A 26032-nucleotide genomic window follows, 5' to 3' on the forward strand; every position below is an offset into this window, starting at 1 on the left:
TGTGAAAATAAAAGATAGAAGCTGATTGGCTGCCATACACAGCTGGCGCAGATTCTGGCTGCTTCAGTTGTGTGTTTTTTCAACGTGTATTTTTTCACAGTGACATGTAATAGACACGTACAATATCTAGGTGGATGCTTGCACTTTTCTTTAAAAAATTACACAGGAATGTCATTTTTTTTTCTAGTGACATGAGACCAGAATGCATATTTCCTTACCACAGGAGTACTTGCAAACACAAACACTTTAACAAAAGTGATATATTTTTGACAAATTTAAGGATTGTCTTACTTTATTGCTCATTTTTCCCTTTTTTCAGTTAAATAAAACAAAAACTTTCTGAAATGTAGGCAGCACGAGTACTTGTGTTTAATAAATATTAACATCTCCTTAGCTGCTGCACCATCCAATTAATTTCTATCCAATTAGGCAGGCATTTGCACTACATAGTTGTTAGCAGATCTAAAGGACACGTCATATTGTACATATGTGGTAAAATTTAGTCTTCAGACTGATCACTGTAGAATCCTTTTTATCTTTATAACAGGTTGTGGACAGGGCTTTGACTTCTCTCCAATGTCAGGAGAAAACCCACCCTCTCCTAGCACTAGGCCCTGTCACCAAAAAGCTGTGACATTTGACAACTGAATGATGGGGCAGGGATTTACTTATGGACCCTATGTAAACCTAGGGCCTTGAATTCAAGGGCAAGAACATGGGGACCAATTTGATGACATAACAAAAGTATCATATTTTTCGCTCCATAAGACGCACTTTTTTTCCCCCAAAAAAATGGGGAAAAATGTCTCTGTGTCTTATGGAGCAAATACTGACCAGAAGTCCGCCCCCCGCTGCCGTGTTACAATACCGTGGCGACCGCCGAGCAATATGGCCGCATAGATCCACTCTACACCAGGGAATTGGCTTCAACATCACAGGCCAGGACCTCTCCAGCAGCGATCCATCTAGCCTCCTGGCTTCCTCATACCCTGCTGACCGTCCAGACATGCGGAGACATGGCCAAGACCCGCCGCCGGTTAAAAAAAAAAAAAGTATCGGCTTTCTGCCCAACCAAGCCGCGCGGGCTTCAGCAAAATGGAAGCGGAAGTCACAATGCACCACCAGCTGCTGGACCTCCAGAGCCTTCCTACTCGGCTTGAGCAGCAAGCGCAGGCTCAGATTAACATGTCATTACAGGTGAGCAAACTTCACACCATGCCCTGGAGGTTAACCCCTTATCTCCCTCCCCAAGTCCAGTGAAATCTAGATTTTGGGGAGCCAGATGTATCTTCTCCTCTTATGGATGTGGCAGACTCCTCCTTCACAGCACCCTCCTGTCACTCTCCCAGACCCCATTGCATAGTTTCCAACTACAGGCCTGCCCATGTCAGATGTCACTATGAAAGACACGCTCATGTCGCTGAGGGCCTCTATACAAGCATACGGCGGTGGAATGCATGCCATCCTGTCAGCGCGAGCTGGGTGGCTATCATCTACTATTTTATCGTAGAAAGTGTAAAACAGAAAATTCAAAAATGGTGACTAAAATAGTACAAAAAGATGTGGTTGCAGTGAATATACACAGAGATACGATAGCAAATAACCACAATGGTCTGTCAGGTGAGTCTTATAGAGCGAAAAATACGGTAATTGTGGTGCCTGGATTGCTCTGTTACTCTGAAAGTTTTAGACCAGATTAAGTTCACAATAAAGAACAACAATCAAAGCCATTTTATTGTTACATTTCATGTACAGTAGCATGGATTGTGATCATTTTCTGAATACTGAATGTTTACTTAGGCATGTTATACAGTGGATATAAAAAGTCTACACACCCCTGTTAAAATGTCAGGTTTTTGTGGTGTAAAAAAGTGAGACAAAGATAAATCATTTCAGAACTTTTTCCACCTTTAATGTGACCTATAAACTGTACAACTCAGTTGAACAACACACTGAAATCTTTTAGGTGGAGGGAAGTAAAAATAAAAAAATTAAATAATATGGTTGCATAAGTGTGCACACAATTTACCACTTCGTACAAATTGCTGTACCGGTACGTCGGCTTGAGAAAGTGGATGTATTGGAGCAGCAGCCGCAGGCTATACCCCGGTATCGTTTTTCAGAGCGGGCGGTCAGCTATCTGGTGATAATGGCCGATCCGGCTCGGCAGTCGCTCGGCTGTCCCAGGCAGCGGGAGGGACATCCCCTCCCCCCTCTCCCACCGCCGTCCGCTGCTCTTCAATTGGATTCATTTCTGGGCTCTGGCTGGGCCATTCCAAAACTTTAATCTTCTTCTGGTGAAGCCATTCTTTTGTTGATTTGGATGTATGCTTTGGGTCGTTGTCATGCTGAAAGATGACGTTTCTCTTCATGTTCAGCTTTCTAGCAGAAGCCTGAAGGCTTTGTGCCAATATTGACTGGTATTTGAAACTGTTCATTATTCCCTCTACCTTGACTAAGGCCCCTGTTTCAGCTGCTGCCACCACCATGCTTCACTTTGGGCATGGTGTTCTTTTGGTGATATGCAGTGTTATTTTTGCACCAAACATATCTTTTGGAATTATGGCCAAAAAGTTCAACCTTGGTTTCATCAGACCATAACACATTTTGCCACATGCTTCAGATGTGTTTTTGCAAAATTTAGCTTATTCCTAGATCGCCACAGAGGATATAAATCTACTCTATGTGCACCAGACACCTTTTTAAAATCCTGATATTACCATATAAAAGTAGTAGTGACATCATCACTGTGTTAATACATCATTTATGCAGAGAGCGGAGCTGTGGGAGGAGATGGCACAGCCGCCTTTTACAGGCTGCCTGCCGCAGTGGCAGATACAAGACCAGCCACCCCATTCAGGGAGGGAGAACAGCAGTGACCTGCCTTTATTACAGGAAGCTCCTCCCAGACAGGGTTAGGATTTCACACTGGATTACTGAACAGATCTGGAAGAAATAGACAAAGCACACCAAGAATAAAATAAGAATATACATTACTTTTATATTTACAGTGGGGACGGAAAGTATTCAGACCCCCTTAAATTTTTCACTCTTTGTTATATTGCAGCCATTTGCTAAAATCATTTAAGTTCATTTTTTTCCTCATTAATGTACACACAGCACCCCATATTGACAGAAAAACACAGAATTGTTGACATTTTTGCAGATTTGTTAAAAAATAAAAACTGAAATATCACATGGTCCTAAGTATTCAGACCCTTTGCTGTGACACTCATATATTTAACCCAGGTGCTGTCCATTTCTTCTGATCATCCTTGAGATGGTTCTACACCTTCATTTGAATCCAGCTGTGTTTGATTATACTGATTGGACTTGATTAAGAAAGCCACACACCTGTCTATATAAGACCGTACAGCTCACAGTGCATGTCAGAGCAAATGAGAATCATGAGGTCAAAGGAATTGTCTGAAGAGCTCAGAGACAGAATTGTGGCAAGGCACAGATCTGGCCAAGGTTAGAAAAAATTTCTGCTGCACTTAAGGCTCCTAAGAGCACAGTGGCCTCCATAATCCTCAAATGGAAGACGTTTGGGATGACCAGAACCCTTCCTAGAGCTGTCTGTCCGGCCAATCTGAGCTATCGGGGGAGAAGAGCCTTGGTGAGAGAGGTAAAGAGGAAACTAAAGATCACTGTGGCTGAGCTCCAGAGATGCAGTCAGGAGATGGGAGAAAGTTGTAGAAAGTCAACCATCACTGCAGCCTTCCACCAGTCGAGGCTTTATGGCAGAGTGGCCCGACGGAAGCCTCTCCTCAGTGCAAGACACATGAAAACCTGCATGGCGTTTGCTAAAAAACACCTGAAGGACTCCAAGATGGTGAGAAATAAGATTCTCTGGTCTGATGAGACCAAGATAGAACTTGTTGGCCTTAATTCTAAGCGGTATGTGTGGAGAAAACCAGGCACTGCTCATCACCTGTCCAATACAGTCCCAACAGTGAAGCATGTTGGTGGCAGCATCATGCTGTGGGGGTGTTTTTCAGCTGCAGGGACAAGACGACTGGTTGCAATCAAGGGAAAGATGAATGTGTCCAAGTACAGGGATATCCCGGACGAAAACCTTCTCCAGAGTGCTCAGGACCTCAGACTGGGCTGAAGGATTACCTTCCAACAAGACAATGACCCTAAGCACACAGCTAAAATAATGGAGTGAATTCACAACAACTCCGTGACTGTTCTTGAATGGCCCAGCCAGAGCCCTGACTTAAACCCAATTGAGCATCTCTGGAGAGACCTAAAAATGGCTGTCCACCAACGTTTACCATCCAACCTGACAGAACTAGAGAGGATCTGCAAGGAGGAATGGCAGAGGATCACCAGATCCAGGTGTGAAAAACTTTCCCAAAAAGATCAAAAGGGTGCTTCTACTAAATACTGAGCAAAGGGTCTGAATACTTAGGACCATGTGATATTTCAGTTTTTCTTTTTTAATAAATCTGCAAAAGTGCTGTGTGTGTACATTAATGAGGAAAAAAAATTAACTTAAATGATTTTAGCAAATGGCTGCAATATAACAAAGAGTGAAAAATGTAAGGGGGTCTGAATACTTTTCGTCCCCACTGTATATCAACCTTTTTTAACCCAAAGGAACCTTTAAATTTGTTTCCAGATCTTGTGGAACTCCTATTAAAACCCATTATTGGGGGCAGCAGAAAAAATGCTCCTTACATTGGTAGCTAGTGGGAAGAATGCTCCCTTACAGTGGTCACCCGAATACCACCCTTATCCACTATAGCTCTGGAAGATTTTACCCCCTTAATGACTAGGCCATTTTTTGCTATTCAGCACAGTGCTACCCAGTGCTACCCAAACGAAATTGATATAATTGTTTTTACAAAAACAGAGCTTTCTTTTGATGGTATTTGATCACCACAGCGGTTTTATTTTTTGCAATATAAATGAAAAAAGGCCAAATATTTTGAAAAAAAAAAAAAAAAAAGCCCAATATTTTTTACTTTCTGCTGTAAAACATATCCAAAAAATATCTAATTTCTTCATACATTTTGCCCAGTTGTATTCTGCTATATGTCTTTGATAAAAATACAATCCCAATAAGTGTATGTTGATTGGTTTGCGTGAAAGTTATACAAACTATGGTGTATATATATATATATATATATTGGAATTTTTATTTATTTATTTTATACTGCTAATGGTTGTGATCAGCGACTTATAATGGGGCTGCGACAGTATGGTGGGCAATCTGACACTAACTGCCACTGACACGAATACTGCGATCAGTGCTAATAATATGCATTGTCATTGTACTAATGACACTGGCTGGGAAGGGGTTAACATCTATGGTGATCATGGGGTTAAATGTGTGCCTACCAATGTTTAATATGGGTAATGTGTGGTGTTTTTACCGAGCAATGTTCCAGTTTTTACTCCCTGCTTCGCTCAGCTGATCGGTGGGTTCAGGCCTTAAATCATTGTAGTGAATGGCAGCACAATTGGGGTGGTGGGTGCGTGTGCTCGTGCTCTCTACTTGGAAGTGATGGATCGTTTACATGATCCAGTGCAGCAGGGCTGCTCTGCCACAGTAAATCTGCAGTAGGAGGTCCGCAAGCAGTTAAAGACAGCTACAAGTTTTTAGTATCGTACTGGACCCATGCAAGCACCATCGTATGGAGGTCAGCTAGCCATTGTTTGGCGAACCCTGGTGGAGAATGACTGATGTAAACAGTATTTTTTCATCCCAGTGTTCAACTTTTTATCGTAAATCATCAATTTATTTCACAAAGTGTAATTGTATAGTCATTTCAAACTACTTTTTTCCTGCTTTACTCACAGAACAACTATTAAAATACAGTTCTCTCCAGCTTGAAACTGGCTTAATGGATTGATTTTTATATTGATGGTATTAGAATGTCCATTAAAACAATGCAAACAGTACTGTAATAGCACTAGTTGTGGCAAAAAATGAATTGCAGAGCAGATCAAGTAACCTTTTGTGAATTGAATCTTTTGATACAAGAGCTACAGTATGTAAGACATGATATTCAGTAAATGACATCTGAGCAAGAGAAACAGCTTTGTAAATTGAACCTAGTGTGGTGTACAATTCAGTCTGTTTCTGTATGTACTCCTGTATTTTTTATGTTTAATAAAATGTTTGTAAAAAAAAGAACTGCAAACTTGGGTGTTTGTTGTACTGAAAATGTCTTCAAATTGTAAGCCTACAAGTTATATATAATTTTAAAAATATGAATTTAATTTCTATTTAAATTTCAGGTGGACCCAGCCATAGCTGACATGATTAAAAATAAAGAGAAGACTACCCTGGAATTGGAGTACGAGGTATGTAATACTAGCAATTTACTGTGTGCCCCACAGAGAAATACTTGACTTTTCTCTTTCAGCCCCTCAGACCACAAGACGGGTGTGTTAAACACCGACTAAAATTAGACAAAACCCACCACATTCCGAGGACCGCAATCTGTCTACAGGAATCCAGAGTCTCTGTACTTGCTTTCTTTTCTCCAACATCTGGCCTGTGACTTAAGTTAGAATAAAGTCATGGACCACCTGCACTGAGATGAGAGGGTGAGGGAAGCAGGGAATTCCGCGTTCAGTTATAAGAGGATAACGTTGAGAGGAATAGGTTGGCTTCCAAGGTATATCTCTCCTTTGGAAAATGCTTTATTCATAGCAGTCATGCTGATCCAGTGCTTTCTAAAATGTTCACCAAGAGCAGAGCAGACTAAATAACCATTGTGAATTGAACCTTTGATAAAAAAATCAGGAGTTGCTGCACAAAGAGCACCTTAAAGTATGAAGGCCATTGAAGCTTTAGACTAAGTTCAGACTAGAGCTGCACGACTCTGGAAAAAATGAAAATTACAATTATTTTGCTTAGAATAAAGATCACGATTCTGAAGAACTTTTTTATTTGAAAGATTTACAACCTTGAACATTAGGTTATCAAACAAGATGGCAATAAAATAAGACATAATACTCTTTGTTTCAATCAAATTTAAAGAAATGTAATGAAAAATAATTTAATGTGTAAAGAAATAAAAAAATTACCATTAAGTTAAATTAGGGTCTTTGTTTTTAGTACTCTCCAATACCAATTACTGATATCTAACGCAACTTTTTGTTTACACTGTCAGCAATGGTACAAAGCATTGATAAATCATCTTACAAATTAAATACATTTTTTTTTTTTTTTTTTTCACTTTTTTCAGTGTGAAACGTGTAAATATATGTTGAAGTTGTAAAATATTAATGAACAAAGCAAACAAAAAAAATTTTAATTATTAATAGTTTATAAAATAGAAGTAAATAAAAAAAAATCATCAGGAAATCATCCTTCCTCCTGAGTGCCCCCACAACAAGCAGCTTGCTATGGGGGCACCGAGCCGCTGCTCTGAGTGTCCATTCAGATATGGAGCCGTGACTTGGCCCGCCCCCTCTCTCCCCTCATTGGTTCACTGGTAAGTATTACTAGGGGCTGAGGGTGGCTGCTGCACACAGAAGGTTTCTTAACTTAATGCAGAGAATGCATCTGACTTTGGAACCACTTTAATTACCACCAGCTTCTTAATCTGTGAACTGGTGGTAATTCTTTAGGAATCTGTAGCTGCCATGGAGTAGTTGCGACAGATCCTATTTAAAACTATCTGGAATTGTTGCCTTGGTGGTGACGACACCGAAACTGGCGCAACTGCTTGCCTGAATTAGAATCAGGTAGTTCTAAAGGTAACTACCAATAGAAAGGTGCTGTTAAGGCTGTTTTTGAATATCCCAGATTGCATTTTAGGAAACAAAATATCATCCAGTTATGGTTTAGATCTACCGTACTATAACACAGATTCTACTATGTAAACCTGGCAACATGTTTATAGGTAATCCCCTCATTACACCTAGCTTATACTCATGCATGAGAAACAAAACAAAATATAAACAATTAAAAATAAACATATAAATGTGTAATCCAGTTAAATAAAGCTAGAGATGAAGGAAGTCCTGCCAAGATGGGTATTAGCCTGTCACATGCAAACATTGGCGACTCTCCCACATTAATCAACGGGACAGAATAATTGTGTACCGTGGCTGAAGTATAAGGAAAATGTCCATCATAGACAAAGAGAAAAAGGTGCAGGAGGCAAGTATCATGTATGCCTATTTTATATAATTTATAGTGTAATTGAATCGATATTAAATCCTTTGTTTTTTTTAAAAACAAAACAAACATAAACAACATGTTATATTTACCTGCTCTGTGCAGTGGTTTTGCACAGAGCAGCCCGGATCCTCCTCTTCTCGGGTCCCACGCCGGCACTCCTCCCTCCTGCTGGCCCCGCACCCTCCATTCCCTGATTGGCTGCAGCGGGGGCCAATGGCTCCCGCTGCTGCCAAAAGCCAATCAGGAGTGCGAGTCCCCAGAGAGGCAAGGCTCTCATGGACATCGCTGGATCAGAGGGGGCTCGGGTAAGTATTATGGGTGATTAGGTAGGCTGCTGCACACAGAAGGTTTTTTTTTTTTTCTTTCATGCATTCTATATCTAAAAACCTTGTGCCTTTACAACCACTTTAAAAGCAAAACCTTTCTTTTTAGTTTTTGATGGATGATGGATTTGAACACCTGTCAGGTTTTTTGTTGCTGCCTGTGCCCCCGTTGGGAAGATTCACACTCTTTATTTGTCCTGCTTACCGTTACCATTGAAAGTGAAAGTTAGAGAATATCCCAAATTTTGGGTTGTCTCCAGAAAAGTTATAAAGGGGACAACCCAAAATTTAAATTGTCCTCTCTTATTACTTTTGGGTCCCCAAGAGATTCCCTTAATTTGCAGGGATTTGCTCTCAATTCTTGTTTTGGTTATGGGACAGGAAATGAAGGTAAATCTCCCCAATGGGACAAAGATAGCAAAAATAAACCTTACAGGGGTTCTAACCCTCCCTTATTCTATTCAAAGTGAAAAAAAAATGTTTTTGCCTTTAGTTCTACTTTAAATAAGCTCTAGGACCAGGACTTTCAGCTGGAACGAGACACAACTCCATTCCACCATGTCCGGGGCTCTGGCCCTCTGCTCCTTGTTCGCCATTTTCACTTGGAAACACAGAATCCTGGGTTCTGTGTTTACAAGTGATATCTTTTTTTTCCCAGCGGCTTCCAAAGATCTTATCTCCCACTAAGTGCAGGGCAGAGGTAAAAGAGGTGCAGGTGCTGCGGGTGCAATGCGATCATGAACAGGAGGGGAAGCATCACGTGGTGTAATGGAACGTCCCACACTCTGAGTGTTTCCGTCATATACCGCTTCCTCCAGTCTGAATATAGATATTATATATTACACCAACTTGCAACCAAGAACTAAGCAGTACTCGTTTTTGCTGCTGAACTGGAACATGAACTGCCAGCGAGGGACCCGAGAAGAGGTGCCAGTGAGGGAGTGCCAGCGAGGGACCCGAGATGAGGTGGATCTGGGCTGCTCTGTGCAAATCCTCTGCACAGAGCAGGTAAGTATAACCTGTTTGTAATTTTTAAATGAAAAAAAACAAGATTTTAGTATCACTTTAAGACCAGCTCTGTACTGGCGGACCAGGCATTTCTGTGCTGGGAAGCTGTCATGAATGTGATCGCTTCCCACACAATACGGTATCCCTAGCCTCTTCAGCTGTTGGCAGGGAGATTCCCCGACCACAAGCTAAGTATAAGCAAAGGGGCAAGGAATAGTGTTGATGCCTTGATCCAAATATGGCAATATTTGGGAAATTACTTGTGTGACCGGGTGGGTGAAGCTTCATGGGGAACTGAGAGACTAGTTCCCCATCAGGCCTGTCCGGCTGTTGATTGATGGCTGACAGCAGTGGGTGGATTTGCAAGACAGTATTGAACTGAATAGGGACTGTGGATCCACATACTGCTGTGTGCTGTCAGTCAACAGCCTCATGGACCTGATGATGAACTTGTCTCTTGGTTCCTCATCAGGCTCTGCGCACCCCTACTACAAAACAACTCAGCCATGTGCTTGTCTGTGTGACGGTCACAATGGCTGGGGAGGGAAGGAGAGCACTGAGGAAAGAATGACCAGTTTGGACACTCTGAACTCAGGGCCTGGCACCAACAGGTTCATGTACCTATCTGTGACAGGTACATGAATCAGGTGCAAGCAGTTTTGGTGCAGTGGGCGACAGAATTCTAAAGGGTGTTTACGATTCTGTTTTTACCTTTTTTTTTATCCCTTTTAAAACTCATTGATGCTGATCTTCTCAAACATTGGCACAACCCCCTGTAGTTTTAAACAGGTGTGCATGTGACAGGATAACAACACAGGTGCACAGATGGGAGACCATTGTCACCCCATAACAGGAAGTGCCTTAACAAGCACAACTACTGTATTCACTAATTAGCCATCACATTATGACCACTGACAGGTATAGTGACTAATATTGAGTGTTCTGTATTGGGCAGCAAGTAAACCTGCTGTCTCTAAAGTTGATGTGTTGAAAGTAGAAAGAAATGTGCAAGTGTAAGTATTTGAGTGACTGTGACAAGGGCTAAATTGTAATGGTTGGGTGACTGGGTCAGAGCAATTTCAAAACTTCAGCTCTTGTGAGATGTTTCCAATCTGCATTGGTCAGGACCTACCAAGAGTGCTCCAAGGAAGGAGAAGCAGGAACAGGGTTATGGGCGGCCAAGGCTCATTAATGCATGTGGGGAACAATGGCTGGCTCGTGTAGTCCAATCCAATAGAAGAGCTTATGTAGTTCAAATTGCTAAAGAAATCAATGCTGGTTCCAATAAAAATGTGGCAGAACACACAGTGCATCACAGTAGCCACAGACCAATCAGGGTGCCCATGCTGACTCATGTCCACAGCCAAAAGCACCTTTAACGGGCATATGGGCATCAGAACTGGACCACGGAGAAGGTGACCTGGTCCTATAAATTTAAGAATGTTTTAAAAGCAGAAGGTTTTTTACCTTAATGCACTCTATGCGTTAAAGTCTTGCGTTAAGAGCCTGCATGAATGTCCTCATAGCAAGCAGCTTGCTATGGGGGCACGCAGCAGGGGGGAGGATACAGTCACTTTAAAGTGTAAGTTCACCTTTACAGAAAATCTGTAAGGTGAACTTACACTGGACCGCCTTTCCTTCCCCCCCAGGTTCTGCTAACCTGGAGTCCAGCAATCCCCTGCCATGACAGATCGCATTGCCGCTGTACCAGTCCGGGGGTTTGAAATCCGCGGCTTTCTCTCCTCTTCGCCTGAGGTGACAGGACCTGCTACGCGGGTTCTGATCGGTCGGCGCTGCCCATGTGACGGCGCCGATGAATTAGAATGCTCCTAAACTAACCTCCTGACGAGGTACGTCTTGGAGATTAAGCTGCAAGGGATTTCTAAACCCTGGACGGTGAGGCGGCGACCCGATGTCTCCTAGCAGGTGATTGCCACGCTCCAGGTCAGCAGGACTGGGGGATGGGGGTGAGGAGGGGGTCCTGTGTAAGTTAACCTTACAGATTTTTCTGTAAAGGTGAACTTACCCTTTAACCACTTCAGCCCCGGAAGGATTTGCCCCCTTAATGACCAGGCCATTTTTTGCGATATGGCACTGCATCGTTTTAACTGACAATTGCGCGGTCGTGCAACGTTGTACCCAAACAAATTTGACTTCCTTTTTTCCCACAAATAGAGCTTTCTTTTGGTGGTATTTGATCACCTCTGCGGTTTTTATTTCTTGCGCTATAAACAAAAAAAAGACCGGCAATTTTGAAAAAAAAAAAAAATTTTTTTTAACTTTCTGTTATAATACATATCCAAAAAAATATATATAAAAAAACAAATTCATCAGTTTAGGCGGATATATATTATTTTACATATTTTTGGTAAAAAAAAATCGCGATAGGCGTGTATTGGTTGGTTTGCGCAAAAGTTATTGCGTCTACAAACTATGGGATAGATTTAGGGACTTTTATTTATTTATTTTTTTACTGGTAATGGTGGCAATCTGCTATTTTTAGAGGGACTGTGACATTGCGGCGTAAAAATCTGACACTTTTTGGGGACCGGTTAAGTGTGCTCCCTGGGTGTGTTCTAACTGTAGGGGGGATGGGCTACTAGGGACATGACAGATTGCTGTTCCCGATTACTGGGAACAGAAGATCTCTGACATGTCATCTGGCAGAACGGGGAATCGTCTTGTTTACATAGGCAGTTCCCTGTTCTGCCTCTGTATACCGTGATCGCGGGTCACAGGCAGACATTGAGTCCGCCGGACTCGCAGGCATGCTCCCGGAGCGTGCGGTGGGCTATTGGTGGCCCACGTGTGCCCGCTATCTCCTTTGTAAACACCGACGTACACCTACAGCAGTTTGCGCAGGAGAGCCAACCTGCTGCAGTATAATGACGGCAGCTGGTCAGCAAGCTGTTAAGGAACACAAAAAATGCTTTTTTTTTTTTTTTAAAGAAAACAGCTACAACCTGAATAGAAAAGCCTGTCCTCTTATAGCATGCTGCAGAGAAAGGCCTTTGCACTCTGGGTGGAGGCAGTAATCTCTCTAATTGTAGGTGAAAATTGCAACCAAAGCTGCTTTCCAATTTTTCCACTGCTGGGCTGTTCTATTTTTTTTTTTTAAACTAGTGGACTGTTTGCAACAAACCTGTCAAAACACATGTTCACCCACATAGCAAATCCAGGGTTATCCTGCTGCAATCTGCTGTTTAGCAGACATACACTATATTGTCAAAAGTATTGGGATGCCTGCCTTTACACGTACATGCACTTTAATGTCACCCCAGTCTTAGTCCATAGGGTTCAATATTGAGTTGGCCCACCCTTTGCAGCTTTAACATCTTCAACTTTTCTGGAAAGACTGTCCACAAGGTTTAGGAGTGTGTCTATGGGAATGTTTGACCATTCTCCCAGAAGCGCATTTGTGAGGTCAGGCACTGATGTTGGATGAGAAGGCTGGGCTCGCAGTCTCAACACTAATTCATTCCAAAGGTGTTCTATCGGGTTGAGGTCAGGACTTTGTGCAGTCCAGTCAAGTTCCTTCACCCCAAACTCACTCATCCATGTCTTTATGGACCTTACTTTGTGCAATGGTGTGTAGTCATGTTGGAACAGGAAGGGGCCATCCCCAAACTGTTCCCATAAAGTTGGGAGCATGAAATTGTCCAAAATGTCTTGGTATGCTGACGTCTTAGGAGTTCCCTTCACTGGAACTAAGGGGCCAAGCCCAACCCCTGAAAAACAACCCCACAACATAATCCCCCCTTCCACCAAATGATTTGGACCAGTGCACAAAGCAAGGTCCATAAAGACATGGATGAGCGAGATTGGGGTAGAGGAACTTGACTAGCCTGCACAGAGTCCTGACCTCCGATAGAACACCTTTGGGATGAATTAGAGTGGAGACTGCGAGCCAGGCCTTCTTGTCCAACATCAGCGCCTGACCTCACAAATGCGCTTCTGGAATAATGGTCAAACTTTCCCTTAGACACACTCCTAAACCTTGTGGACAGCCTTCCCAGAAGAGTTGAAGCTGTTATAGCTGCAAAGGGTGGGCCAACTCAATATTGAACCTTACGGACTAAGACTGGGATGCCATTGAAGTTCATGTGCGTGTAAAGGCTGGCATCCCAATCCTTTTGACAATATAGTGTATCTAGGATCCCGCTCCACCATCCTAGTCCTTGGTAACATTTAAATATGTTTAATATGTCTACAATACCAGTATTTCCAAAAAAGGCCTCCCTGGGTGTCTATTGAAAGGTGCCTGCATCCCGACTCAATAATACAAATATCTGTTTAAATACAGAAAAATGGGACCCTCTTGGCACCAAAAAATTGAGTCTAAAATATTAATAAAATATTATTATAGTATTTATTATTACAACATATCCATCAATAAAATCATGTAGGCCAGCCCTCAAAAATTCTGGCTAGCTATGGCTGCCTAGGAGTGGGGGGCGATCACCGGGGTTGTATGGGAGCTGCGATCACGGAGGGGAAGAGAAGAGACCAAGCGGCCGGATGATGAGAGTGCTGAGGAACATCACAGCTTTCATTTCAATTGCTGTGTGTTCCCCGCACTCACTGTCACCCTCCTCTTTGTCTGGGTCTTTGATAGACAGTTCACTTGTCCTATCAAAGTTCCCTGGCCAGGGGGCTTGGCTGCATGTGATGGTGCGCTGCGGGAACACAGCAATTGAAATGAAAGCTGTGAAGTTCCTCGGCACTCTCCTCATCCTCCTGGCAATTCCTCTCCCCCTGCACCGGTAGACTGCACTGGGTGGACACATTTAAGTGTCATTTTATGAGATTATTTATGAGGGCGTGTTTCGGGGCAGAAGTAGGGGTTGGGTGGGGCAACTGGTGGCGAGTAACCCTTGAGGCCTGGCTAGTAGCTCAGGACTTGAAATTTTGAGCCCTGATGTAGGCCATATAATGCAACATATACATGAAGTTAAAGGAACCATTAACCCATTCAGCCAAGAAGTCCCTCCTGTTATACTTCGCCAAATAAACTGGTTGAATCATACACAACACTTGGACTATTATCTCTGTGTTCAGTGAAATAGATTCACTTCTTCAATGGGCGAAGATAGTCCACAATGTACAGTACTGTGCAAAAGTTTTAGGCAGGTGTGAAAAATACTGTATATTAAACATTATTTCAGAAATAGAAGTGTTATTAGTTTATTTTTTTTATCAATTAACAAAATGGAGTAAATAAACACAAGAGAACGTGTTTTAAACACTTCATAAAAGTTTAAAATGAAAAGAAACAAAATAAGAAATTTGGCAAATTACCATGGAAGAATAGTTATACTGTATTGCATACTGTACTGTACATTTAAAAACAGACATTTATAATCCTTATCTATCTGTCTGTGTATCTGTCTACTAATGTTTATTGGAGTGTACATTTTCTGTATTTGAGGGCTGCATACAGGCCCAGATTTTGCTATACAGATTCATATGGCTTGGTCAGCCACACCTGACTTTATTTTCCTATAATTACACCTTCTTGGCCTTGAGGGCTAGAGTTAGGTATCTCATCTCTTTTGTATATGCACAGATGAACACACTTAAAATGCATTTTCATGTCAGTGGACATTCCTCTCTTGCTGAAACTTCTTAATTCTTTCTGAGCATGCTGGCTGATGTCTTGGTGCTGCCTTGCATTACTATCTATTATCTCTGAAGAGGGAAAGCATGCTGGCAGATGGGATGATCTGTCACCAACTCAGAGCCCAACTCCATGAACCAGACGATATTTGTCACAATTATTATGCGTTGTGGCACCAGTATGATATATAACATTTTTCATCACACTCTGGTTAGTCTAATAAGTTGCATGTGTTCATCAGTGTACTCATTTCGCTGTTGTTTCTCTCTATGTCACCATTACCCCCTTCCTGTGAAATAATAAAATAGAAAAAAAATGCTCTTGTCACAATGACTGTCTCAATGCATCATGTGCTGTTGTTTGTTGTCAGGATTGTTGCTAGAAGCTCATATTAGATCTTATTCAACTAGAGCGCTTTCACAAAGCCTTTGGCCTGCTATCCAGAGCTGCCACAAATGGTTTGTTACACACCTTTCCTGCTCAGTGGTGGCCTGCTGGTCTTAGCTGGGTCTTACTGGGTTGCTACACGAATATTGCATACGGGCTTATTGTCTGACTCACTTCCACTGTCCGGCAATTTATTTTTATATATAGTATTTTTTTTTGTAGAGAAAAACAGAAGTCTCCGTTCATTAAAATACAATAAAAGCTGCCTTGCTAAAGCGATTGACGTGCCCCTATTACAAAAATAGTTTTACGAAATGCACAACTGGGGCCTTAAACCCCGACTGAGAGGCTTGCCTAATTCTGTTCCTAGCATCTCAGTGCTTTTATTATCTTTCATCCAAGTGGTTTGTCTCTCAGCTATGATCATTTAACACTCTATGCCCTGTGGATTGTACGTTCTTTGGATCTGGGCCCTCCTTGCCCATCTAGGCAAGAGCTTGATGGCGCAGATTGATTTGTCTGGTTTAAAGCTCGGGTTAGAAGTGACAAAGGCAGCTCTTGAGTCAAAGTGAATCTTTGGGTATCATTAAATTAAGTGAATGTAAAGAGCGCCAATTTCCATGTCCAAAGGAAGGCCAGATTTTAAAAAGGCCAAATTTTACGGGGTGGAAATAAACCAGTCCGCATGTTTCAGGAGTAAATATACACTGTGTGCATAATTATTAGGCAAGTGAGTAGTTTGACCAAATGATCATTTTTATGCTTATTGTCCAACTCCAAGCTGTATAAACTTCAATGCTTATTGGATTTAAGCATATCAGTTGATGTGTATTTGTGTAATGAGGGAAGGTGTGGCCTAAGGAGATCAGCACGCTAAATCAAGGTGTGTATAGTTTTTACGCAGCTTCTTTTCCTCAGGCAAAATGGGCCAAAATAAGTATTAAACTGACTCTGAAAAGTCAGAGGGATGCAGCACTCATAAAATTGCTAAGATATTGGGGAGTGATAACAGAACCATTAAACGATTTGTTGCAAATAATGAACAGGGTCGCAAGAAACGTGTTGAGTGACAAAGACGCAAATTAAATCTAACGTGGAGTTAACAGGAACTCATCCTCCAGTTCTGTCATATTCCAGAACTGCAACCTACCTGGAGGGCCCAGAAGTACAAAGTGTTCAGTGCTCACAGACATGGACAAGGTAAGGGAGGCTGAAACCCGACCACCGCTGAACAAGACACATAAGTTGAAACGTGAAGACTGGGCCAAGAAATATTTGAAGACAGGTTTTATGGACTGATGAGATGAGAGTGACTCTTGACGGACCAGATAGATGGGCCCATGGCTGGAGCTGTAATGGGCGCAGAGCTCCACTTCAACTCAGACGCCAGCAAGGTGGAGGTGGGGTACTGGTATGTGCTGGTATTATTAAGGATGAGCTAATTGGACCTTTTTGGGTTGAAAATGGACTCAAAATCAACTCCCAAACCTGCTGCCAGTTCTTAGAAGACACTTTCTTCAAGCAGTGGTACTGGAAAAAGTCTGCATCTTTAACCACTTCCGGACTGCCGCACGCTGATTATACATCCTTACTTTGAGGACGGATATCGTTGTTATGGCAGCAGCTATCCCGGTATCCTCGTGTTCGGCCGGCGGTCCGCTGCAGGATAAAAGTGGTCTCTGCAGTGGGTTCGCCGCAAGATCACTTTTATCGACGGCTGGAGAGGAAACCCCCACTCCCGCCACACTCCGGTGCCCTCCGCTGCTTACCGGAGCTATCGGCAGCGGCGGAGGTGATCCGGTCCTCTCTGTGGCTGGACATGGAGATGAGTGAGGGGAAGATGGCCCCCACCCGTCTCCCTGACATTGCAGGGCGGAAGCGAAGTCAAAACGTCACTTCCGCCCATAGTTCTTAAAGGGACATTTTTTTTTTGATCATTTTTTTAAATGACAATTTTTTTTTATTGCATTTTAGTCTAAATATGAGATCTGAGGTCTTTTTGACCCCAGATCTCATATTTAAGAGGTCCTGTCATGCTTTTTTTCTATTACAAGGAATGTTTACATCCTTGTAATAGGAATAAAAGTGACACTTTTTTTTTTTAAACAGTGTAAAAATAAAAGGTAAAATAAATAAGAAAAAACATTTTTTTAAACGCGCTCCGTCCCCCCTGAGCTCGCGTGCAGAAGCGAACGCATAGGTGAGTAGCGCCCGCATATGAAAACGGTGTTCAAACCACACGTGAGGTATCGCCGCTATCGGTAAAGCGAGAGCAATAATTCTAGCCCTAGACCACCTCTGTAACTCAAAACATGCTACCTGTAGAATTTTTTAAACTTCGCCTAATTTTTATCGCTGTAATTACCTTTATATTGTACTTTATTGTGGCACTTCCTGTCTCTCCTCCCATGGGAGTAGGCGTGTTTATTGCCTTTCCCCGGCGCCGCACTGTCTCCTGGGAGCTTAGTGTCAGGCTTCCCAAGATTCAACGCGGAAACAATGATCATGCGCGTGAACAAGCTGTGAATGAACAGCATTCACCGCATCCCGGAAATCAATGCTTGTGGGCTTCACATGCCCACAAGCAAGATGGAAACAGCCAGCATCACATTTGTGGGCCCTTCTTAAACGGAAGATTTACAGTGAAGGAAAACAGTACACCTTTCTGAACAGTGTCTGGGAGGCTGTGGTTGCTGCTGCACAAAAAGTCAAAAAATCAAGAAACCTACAGACTCCATGAATGGAAGGCATATGACTGTTTTTGAAAAGAAGGGTGGCTATATTGGTCACTGATTTTTTTTTTCCTTCTTTTGAAATGTCAGAATTATTTGTACATTTTGAGTTGTTTGTTTATTAATCTCACTTTAAACGATGGAAATAAACACATGTGATGGGATAATTTATTTTTTGTTCAATTGCATAATGATTCTGCACACTAATAGTTGCCCAATAAAATAAGTTACAAAAATACAACTTGACTAATAATTGTGCGCACAGTGTATTATATGCTCCTGCACATCAGGGAACAGTTATTTGTGTTTGCTGCCAGCCCTGAACTCCAAAATCCCAATTAATAGTCATAAAATCATCTAGTTAGTGCCAAGTATTAAACTTGACTACCATGTTTCCCTGCACAGCTGAAGGGTTTTCATAATATGTTGGCTTATAACTGGAGGAGTATGGAGGTCAATAGGGAACCAGTGTGCTCTTTTAACATTGGGCCTTTACACAGTAATGAATTTCAAAGGCAACCAATGAGGAAAGAAATATGTAAGCTGGCTTTCAAAGATGCAGGCTTTGTGACTGGCATATTGATCTTAGTTTTACTTACCAGTGGGCCACTAAATTGGAACAAGCATTCGGGATTGGAGTTTAGTGACTCTATAGGTAGTAAAGCCAGGAGAAGGATGACAGTTCAAGAGCCTGTGCCTATAAAAATAAGTCATTAGTCCTATAGCCCTGTTCCAACAGGTTTGCTTTAAAATGTCATTATATTAAAAAAATACTTCTAAAACTGCATTTAAACAAGACATGTAAAAAAAAAAAAAAAAACAAACCTCCAGTGCAGAAGGAAAAACTGCAATCCTTTCTGGTTAAAAGAATTTGATGTGTATTGAATCTCCATCTTTAAAGGAGAAGTCTAGCCTAAGCTCGTTTGGCTGGGCTTCTTCTATGGGTCACAGGAGTGCAGTTCGTTTTGCAGTCCTGTGACCCATTTTCAGCAGAGAGCGGGCTGATGTTCGCTCTCTGTTGACATCACAGGAATCAGTCCAGGCACCGCGTCATCGTGACAATGGAAGTCTGGATCCGCCAGGTGCCTGATCTGACACCCGTCTCAACCTCTCAGCGAGCCGCTGAGAGCCTGAGACAAGCCTCTCCCCGACACTCCAGTGACATAGGGGAGCAGAGCGGAGAGCTGCTGATTGACAATCAGCAGCTCTCTGCTCGGGGAGCTGTGAGAACATATGCACCGATACTGCATTCACCTAGGTAAGTATGATAGGGGAAAAAAATCCCAAACCATACTTCTAACAGTCAGCTGCAGGTGAAAGAATGTGCCCATTCTTCTTCATTGCAGCAGGTGTTTCCCTTCTCTTGCTGTATGTAAGAGCACAGACACTGTTTTTCAAGTTCTGAACTGTATATCAGTTACTCTGCATTGCAAGGAAAGATGAAAATGTTTACTGGCAGTATTGATGATCTTAGTTCTTTATTTCAAACCAATAGCTTACATTTTTGCTGGACTAGAGTTCTTTAAAGCAGTGGTCGCCAACCTTTTGGACCTCATGGGCCACTAAACTCACAATTTTGAATCCCGCGGACCACTAGCATGAATTTCACATGCCTTATAGACACAGTGCTCTGGCTCTCTGCCCCCCTTCCCCTGGATCACACTGCTGCCATTTTACACTCAATGCTTCGGCTCTCTGCCCCTACACTGTGCATCACACTGTTGCCTTACGCAGACCCATCACCTCATTATCCAGCCATGTGCTCGAGCTTTGTGCTCCCTCCCACAGTCTGTGATCAGCGCTGCCATTGAATGTCCCCTCCTCCTTCACCTTCTGCTCTCTGAACTACTCCCGGCACCTCCCTCTGAGTTCACAGGATCGGGAACTTCAGAAGAGGCAATGGGTATCAATGCACTTTGACAGTATTGACTGTCAGCATGCAATTAGAACAACATTGGGTGGTATACATCCGCCATAATGTTGATTTACAGCAAAACCCCTGTGGACCACCAAAATTTTCTCGTGGTCCACAGACCACTAGTTGGCGACCACTGCTTTAACCTTTTAAAGACTGCCTACCGAAGATATACTGCAACAGGGCGGCTCTGTTGCGCGAAACAACGTACCTGTACGCAATTTCGTGCAATAGACAGCTGATTAGCCAGAGGGGGAGCCAATCAGTGGGTCCAGCGTACTCAATGTCAGCTGGAACCGACCAATCGTTCCCCAGAGAGACAGAACGGCGATCTCCCCGACAGGGCACACAGTGATCTTGTGTCCCTGCTAAGCAGGAACATGGATCCCCCAGTCATTCCATCCCCCACACAGTTAGCAAGCACCTCCTAGGGACACACTTAACCCTTTGATCGCCTCTGGTGTTAACCCGTTCCCTCCCAGTGTCATTAGTACAGTAACAGTGCATATTTTTAGCATTGATCATTTTAAATATGTTACTGGTTCCAAGAAAAGTGTCAGGTGTCCGATTTGTCCGCCACAATGTCGCAGTCCCGCTATAAGTTGCTGATCGCCGCCATTACTAGTTAAAAAAAAAAATTATAAAATGTAATAAAAATATCCCATAGTTTGTAGACGCGATAACTTTTGTGAAAACCAATCAATATACGCTTATTGGGATTTTTTTAACCAAAAATATGTAGCAGAATACATAATGACCTAAATTGCTGAAGAAATTTGATTTTTTTACATTTTTTTTTTTTTTTTATTGGATATGTTTTATAACAGAAAGTAAAATGCATACTGTAGTTTTTTTCAAAATTGTCACTCTTTTTTAGTTTATAGCGCAAAAAATAAAAACTACAGAGGCGATCAAATACCACCAATAAAAAGAGATTTGTGGGAAAAAAAATCATCAATTTTATTTTGGTACAGCGTTACATGACCGCACAATTGTCAAAGTAACGCAGTGCCGTATCGCAGAATATGGCCTGGTCATGAAGGGGGTAAAATCTTCCAGGGCTGAAGTGGTTAAAGGATTAGTGCACTGTCAGCGATGTGTGCTCATTCTGCACAAACACACACACTAATGTATGCTATTGACTTTTTTGTGACCATCTCCTGTGGCTGAATGCACTGTGTTTGAAAGTGTACTTACCGTATTTTTTTAGGTCTACCCCATGTTCCCTGCAAAGCTTGAAAGTGACCCTGCTCAGTAGAGAAGACCTCCTGGAATTTTCACTCATCCCAGTAATTTCAAAAGTCAAAACATTCTATTAGGCAAGCAGTTATGCAGAGCTGAACACTTGCCTACCTTCTCACCCATTAACCTACCTTTTGGTCAATAGGTGTGATGGATGGCCTAACTGGCCAGTAGGGAATCACAAATGCCAGGAGTGGGGTGCATAAGTAAGAATACAAGCTCTGGTCAGAGCTTGGAAAATACAGAACTCTGAGTGTTTTGGAAATTAGGGGTGCTGAAATTAATCACTGCATCGCGCTTCGGGTGTCCCCCATGCGGCATCGATGCATATAACCAGAAAATCGATTGTCGGGGGACATCATACCGACTTGCCCCGCCCTTCCCAGGTGAATGCTTTGAGCATTTTAGTAAAATTACTGTGTTTTAATAAATCCCGTGTTACAATCAATGAAGTGCCATGCTGTATGTGTTTTTTAAAAAAATATGGAACTTCATACCAAATTTCACAGTACAGTACATCCCACTTATGTGACTGCCCTGCCCGGCCCGCCTCTCTCCTATCACGTCTCTTGTCTCTCCCGACGTCAGCTGGGAATTCTCAGCCCCGCCCCCCCTACAGTCAGTGGGCGGGGCTGAGAATTCCCAGCTGACGTCAGGAGAGACATGAGACGTGAAAGGGCAGAGGCGGGTCGGGCAGTCACATGAGCGGGATGTATTGTACTGTGAAATTCGGTATGAAGTTTCATATTTTCTTAAAAAGCACATACAGCTGGGCACTTCATTGATTGTAACATGGGATTTATTAAAACACAGTAATTTTAACAACAGTAAGTAGAGTACAAATGTGTTTGTACTCTACTTACACTTAGTACATGTGCTGACAGTTCCCTGGCTTCCCCTTTGCGCATTCCACATTCCACTGTGTTAACACCTAGTGTGCTTGGTGCAAACATGAATGCAAATGAACTGTCTGTCAGCACCAGTGGCAGCATGGGCATTGTGGGGGGGTTAGTGAAGTGATGGCTGCATTTGTTTGGCACAAGTGGCTGCATTTACTGGACACAGCGGCTGCATTTGATGGGCACAGCGGCTGCGTTTGATGGGCACAGCGACTGCGTTTGATGGGCACAGTGACTGCGTTTGATAGGCACAGTGGCTGCGTTTGATGGGCACAGTGGCTGCATTTGGCAGGCACAAGTGGCTGCATTTGATGGGCACAGTGAGGCTGCAATTGATGGGGGAGGTTCGGTATTTTTCAGTTTGTTTGCATCCCCCCAAAAATTTTGAGCACCAGCTGCCACTGGTCAGCACAGAGACAGTACAGGGAACTTCACAGGGCTGTTTTTCAGCTGTGGATTGTAATCCCTCCTGACCTCCCAGCAGCAGTGTGTGTGAATGCCTGTACCCTGTAGTGCACCGGATTAGTGCACTTTTTAAGGGAGTGAGGTTATTTCTTTTTCGAACATTATGGGACACAGAGTCACAGTATTTACTCGTGGGTTATGTAGGCACCACTAGGTGATGGACACTGGCACACCCTAGACAGGAAGTTTAACCCCCTATATAACCTCTCCCCTTACTGGGAGCACCTCAGCTTTTTCGGCAGTGTCTTAGGTGTTGGTCACAAGTAAAGATGTGCTGTGCTGAGCTCCGCTGGAATATTCCTTACTGGGGCAAGCCGTGCAACCGGATCCATTCAAAGTGCCTTTTCCGGGCCGAATTGAATGGTACCCAGGCCTCGTGTCCGAATAAACAAGGTTTTATCTGTAACGCTTCTCTTTTTAGAGAGCTGGACCCCAGGATCCAGTATTTGTTTTTTTTCAGCCATATTCCTGGCGGGGTGCTTTACAGGCCCAGAGCTGTGGATCCCCCATTTTTAAAAAAAGGGGACCCCAGTCCCTGAAGGTTTTCTAAACGGAGCCCACCATGAGAGGTGAACATTGGGTCTGTTACCACAGAACCCTGCAGCTGGATAAGGTAAGGGAGATTCCTAAGGAATTTTTCTAATTCTTGTGGGTTTTCTCCTTTGAATAAATGTTTGCTATGCCTAAAGTCGCCACCGGGGCTGTCAAGAGCATGTACCTTTCCGTAGGATGTGGTTTTTTGTTTTCTTTTCGGGAATGCCCCCCCACAGCTTCCTTTAGGCTAGAGGCCATAGGGCAGTCGGCGGTATGCCACACCGCCTCCTGCTGCCACCATTATGGCGGCTCTTCATCCACCAGCCCTCCTCTCTCCTTCGCCCCAGCCTCTCCTCCATGTGTGATCCGATCAGGATAGGGGCTCTCAGCTCGCGCTGGAAAAGCAGTCTTTTTTGAAAAAGACGAGGGGGGGCGGAAGCGGTGGTCAGAGGAGGGGGCGGGGCATTAGAGCGACATCGGCGTGGTTTAACACCCACAACGCGGGCTATACAAGTCTATGAAGTACACTCTTTTGCAGGTGCACACAACTCAAGGAGGGACACAGAGCAGATGGATGGCATGTGAGTGTGGGTGACACAGGCATTCCCAGGCAACATTTACTTGGCATCAGACTGAGCCTTGATAGCAGCGGCAGTTGGGCTATTTTGCTCAGCAGTGGGTGCATTTCTGGTAGTACCTCTGCATTTGTGCTTGGCACTATGGGCAGAAGGGGAGGTACAAATACCCCGAAAAATAGGGGCTCAAAGGGATCTCCCTCAGGCTCTGAGGACCCCCCTCTGCAGCACCATCTCCCCCTGAAGGACTTAGGCAGGCGGCTGGTCAGAGTGAGCCGTCGGGGTCAGAGGCTGCATCTGCTTCTGGTATTTCAGCCCCTATATATATTACTCAGGAGGTTTTTTCCTCAACCATAAGTGGATTAGAGGAAAGATTAATGGCCTTAATCGCATCTTCACAAAAGGGAAGAGAACACATTAGGTCCCCTTCTACCACCCAGGACCCTCAAACAGAGGAACTCTGGGAAAGGGGAGACGAATCCCCCTCAGAGGACCGGGATGAGACTGATGACTCCTCTACTGAGGAATCAACCGGGGAAGGACCCTCTTCAGCTTCACAGGCTGAGAATTTGCTGTTGCAATCTCTTACTGAAATGGTCTGCTCCATATTTAAGTTACATGTACAGTAATTGAAAAACCCATGTCTTGTTTGGGTTCACTGAAGCCTCATCAAGCTGCGCATGCTTTTCCTGTTCATTTCTTGCTTGAAAAGCTTATTTATTCTGAGTGGGATCACCCAGATAAACATTTTTTCCCTCCTAAAAAGTTTTCAACACTTTATTCTATGGAGGAAAAATTCACAAAGATGTGGGGTATACCGGCAGTTGACGCCGCTATATCCTCTGTGAATAAAAGTCTGACTTCTCCTGTTGACAACACTCAAATGCTTAGGGATCCAACCGATAAAAAATTGAAATTCCTGTTAAAAAACATTTTTTCCTTGGCAGGTTCAACCTGCAGTGGCGGCAATTGGGGTATGTCAATCCTTGAGAGACCACTTGAAGCAGGTGCTCAAGGTTTTCCCTGAACAGCAGGCCCGGGAGTTAGCCAACCTGCTAGCGGCTTTGTGTTTTGCAGTTGACGCAATCAGAGATTCTATCCTTCAGACCTCTCGCCTTACGCTTGGGTTGGTGCATATGCGTAGAATCTTATGGTTGAAAAATTGGTCAGCCGAAACGCCATGCAAAAAGCTCCTGGCTGGTTTTCCCTTCCGTGGTGTAAGGCTGTTTGGGGAGGATTTGGACAATTATATCTAAAAAATCTCAAGTGGGAAAAGTACCCTTTTGCCAGTTAAGAAAAGAAGTAAGAGTCCCTCATTTAAACTGGCTCTTTCTCCAGTGCCAGGGGCATCAGCCTCCAGGCAGTCGCGATGACCTCCACCGTCAGGTTCAAGAGGTAAAACTCAACCCCAGGGACAAAAAAAGTCCTGGGGGAGGAAATCTACAAGACAGAACGCTAAAGCCTCTTTATGAAGGGGCGCCCCCGCTCGTTCGAGTGGGGGGAAGACTGCTACAGTTCTCAAGGGTCTGGCAGGAGGATTTTAAGGACAGATGGGTGGTCGCCACGATAACTCTAGGTTGCAAACTAGAGTTCCGAGAATTCCCGTCTCCTTGTTTCCTCAGATCAAATGTTCCCAAAGACCCAGAGAAAAAGAAGTCTCTCTTTCAAGTGTTGGAGTGACTTTTGTCGCAAAAAGTAATCATGGTGGTTCCCATGCAAGAGCAGGGATTGGGGTTTTATTCAAACCTTTTCACAGGGCCAAAGCCAAATGGAGGTGTCAGACCCATCCTAGATCTCAAAGATCTAAACCGGTTCCTAAAAATGCGATCTTTTCGCATGGAATCAATCTGATCAATAGTCTCAATCCTACAAGGGGGAGAACTTCTGGCATCAATAGATATCAAGGATGCATACCTGCATGTACCTATTTTCCCCCGCTCATCAGAAATATCTGTGTTTCAAAGTGGAAAAACGTCATTTTCAGTTTGTAGCTCTGCCTTTGGGCCTAGCTACTGCACCTTGGGTGTTCACAAAGGTCCTGGCTCCTCCTCTGGCCAGATTAAGGGCCCAGGGTATAACGGTTATAGCGTACCTAGATGACCTGCTCTTAATAGACCAGTTGGTAGCCCGCTTAGACCAAAGCTTGGTCACCACAGTCAACTACCTGGAATACCTATGTTGGGTCC

At 43.4% G+C, this 26032-nt stretch overlaps 1 protein-coding gene across 1 annotated transcript in view; it reads left to right on the top strand.

Annotated features, from left to right (window-relative positions):
- The window catches only part of COX16 (cytochrome c oxidase assembly factor COX16), a 207567-nt gene that overhangs the window by 108910 nt on the left and 72625 nt on the right, over positions 1-26032 (top strand). The window contains exon 3 of the mRNA XM_073610608.1: positions 6253-6318. Within this exon, the coding sequence (XP_073466709.1) occupies positions 6253-6318 (66 nt within the window). The remainder of the gene's footprint in view (positions 1-6252; positions 6319-26032) is intronic.

The sequence above is a fragment of the Aquarana catesbeiana genome, linkage group LG13, assembly GCF_042186555.1.
Source record: "Aquarana catesbeiana isolate 2022-GZ linkage group LG13, ASM4218655v1, whole genome shotgun sequence".
Lineage (NCBI taxonomy): Eukaryota > Metazoa > Chordata > Amphibia > Anura > Ranidae > Aquarana > Aquarana catesbeiana.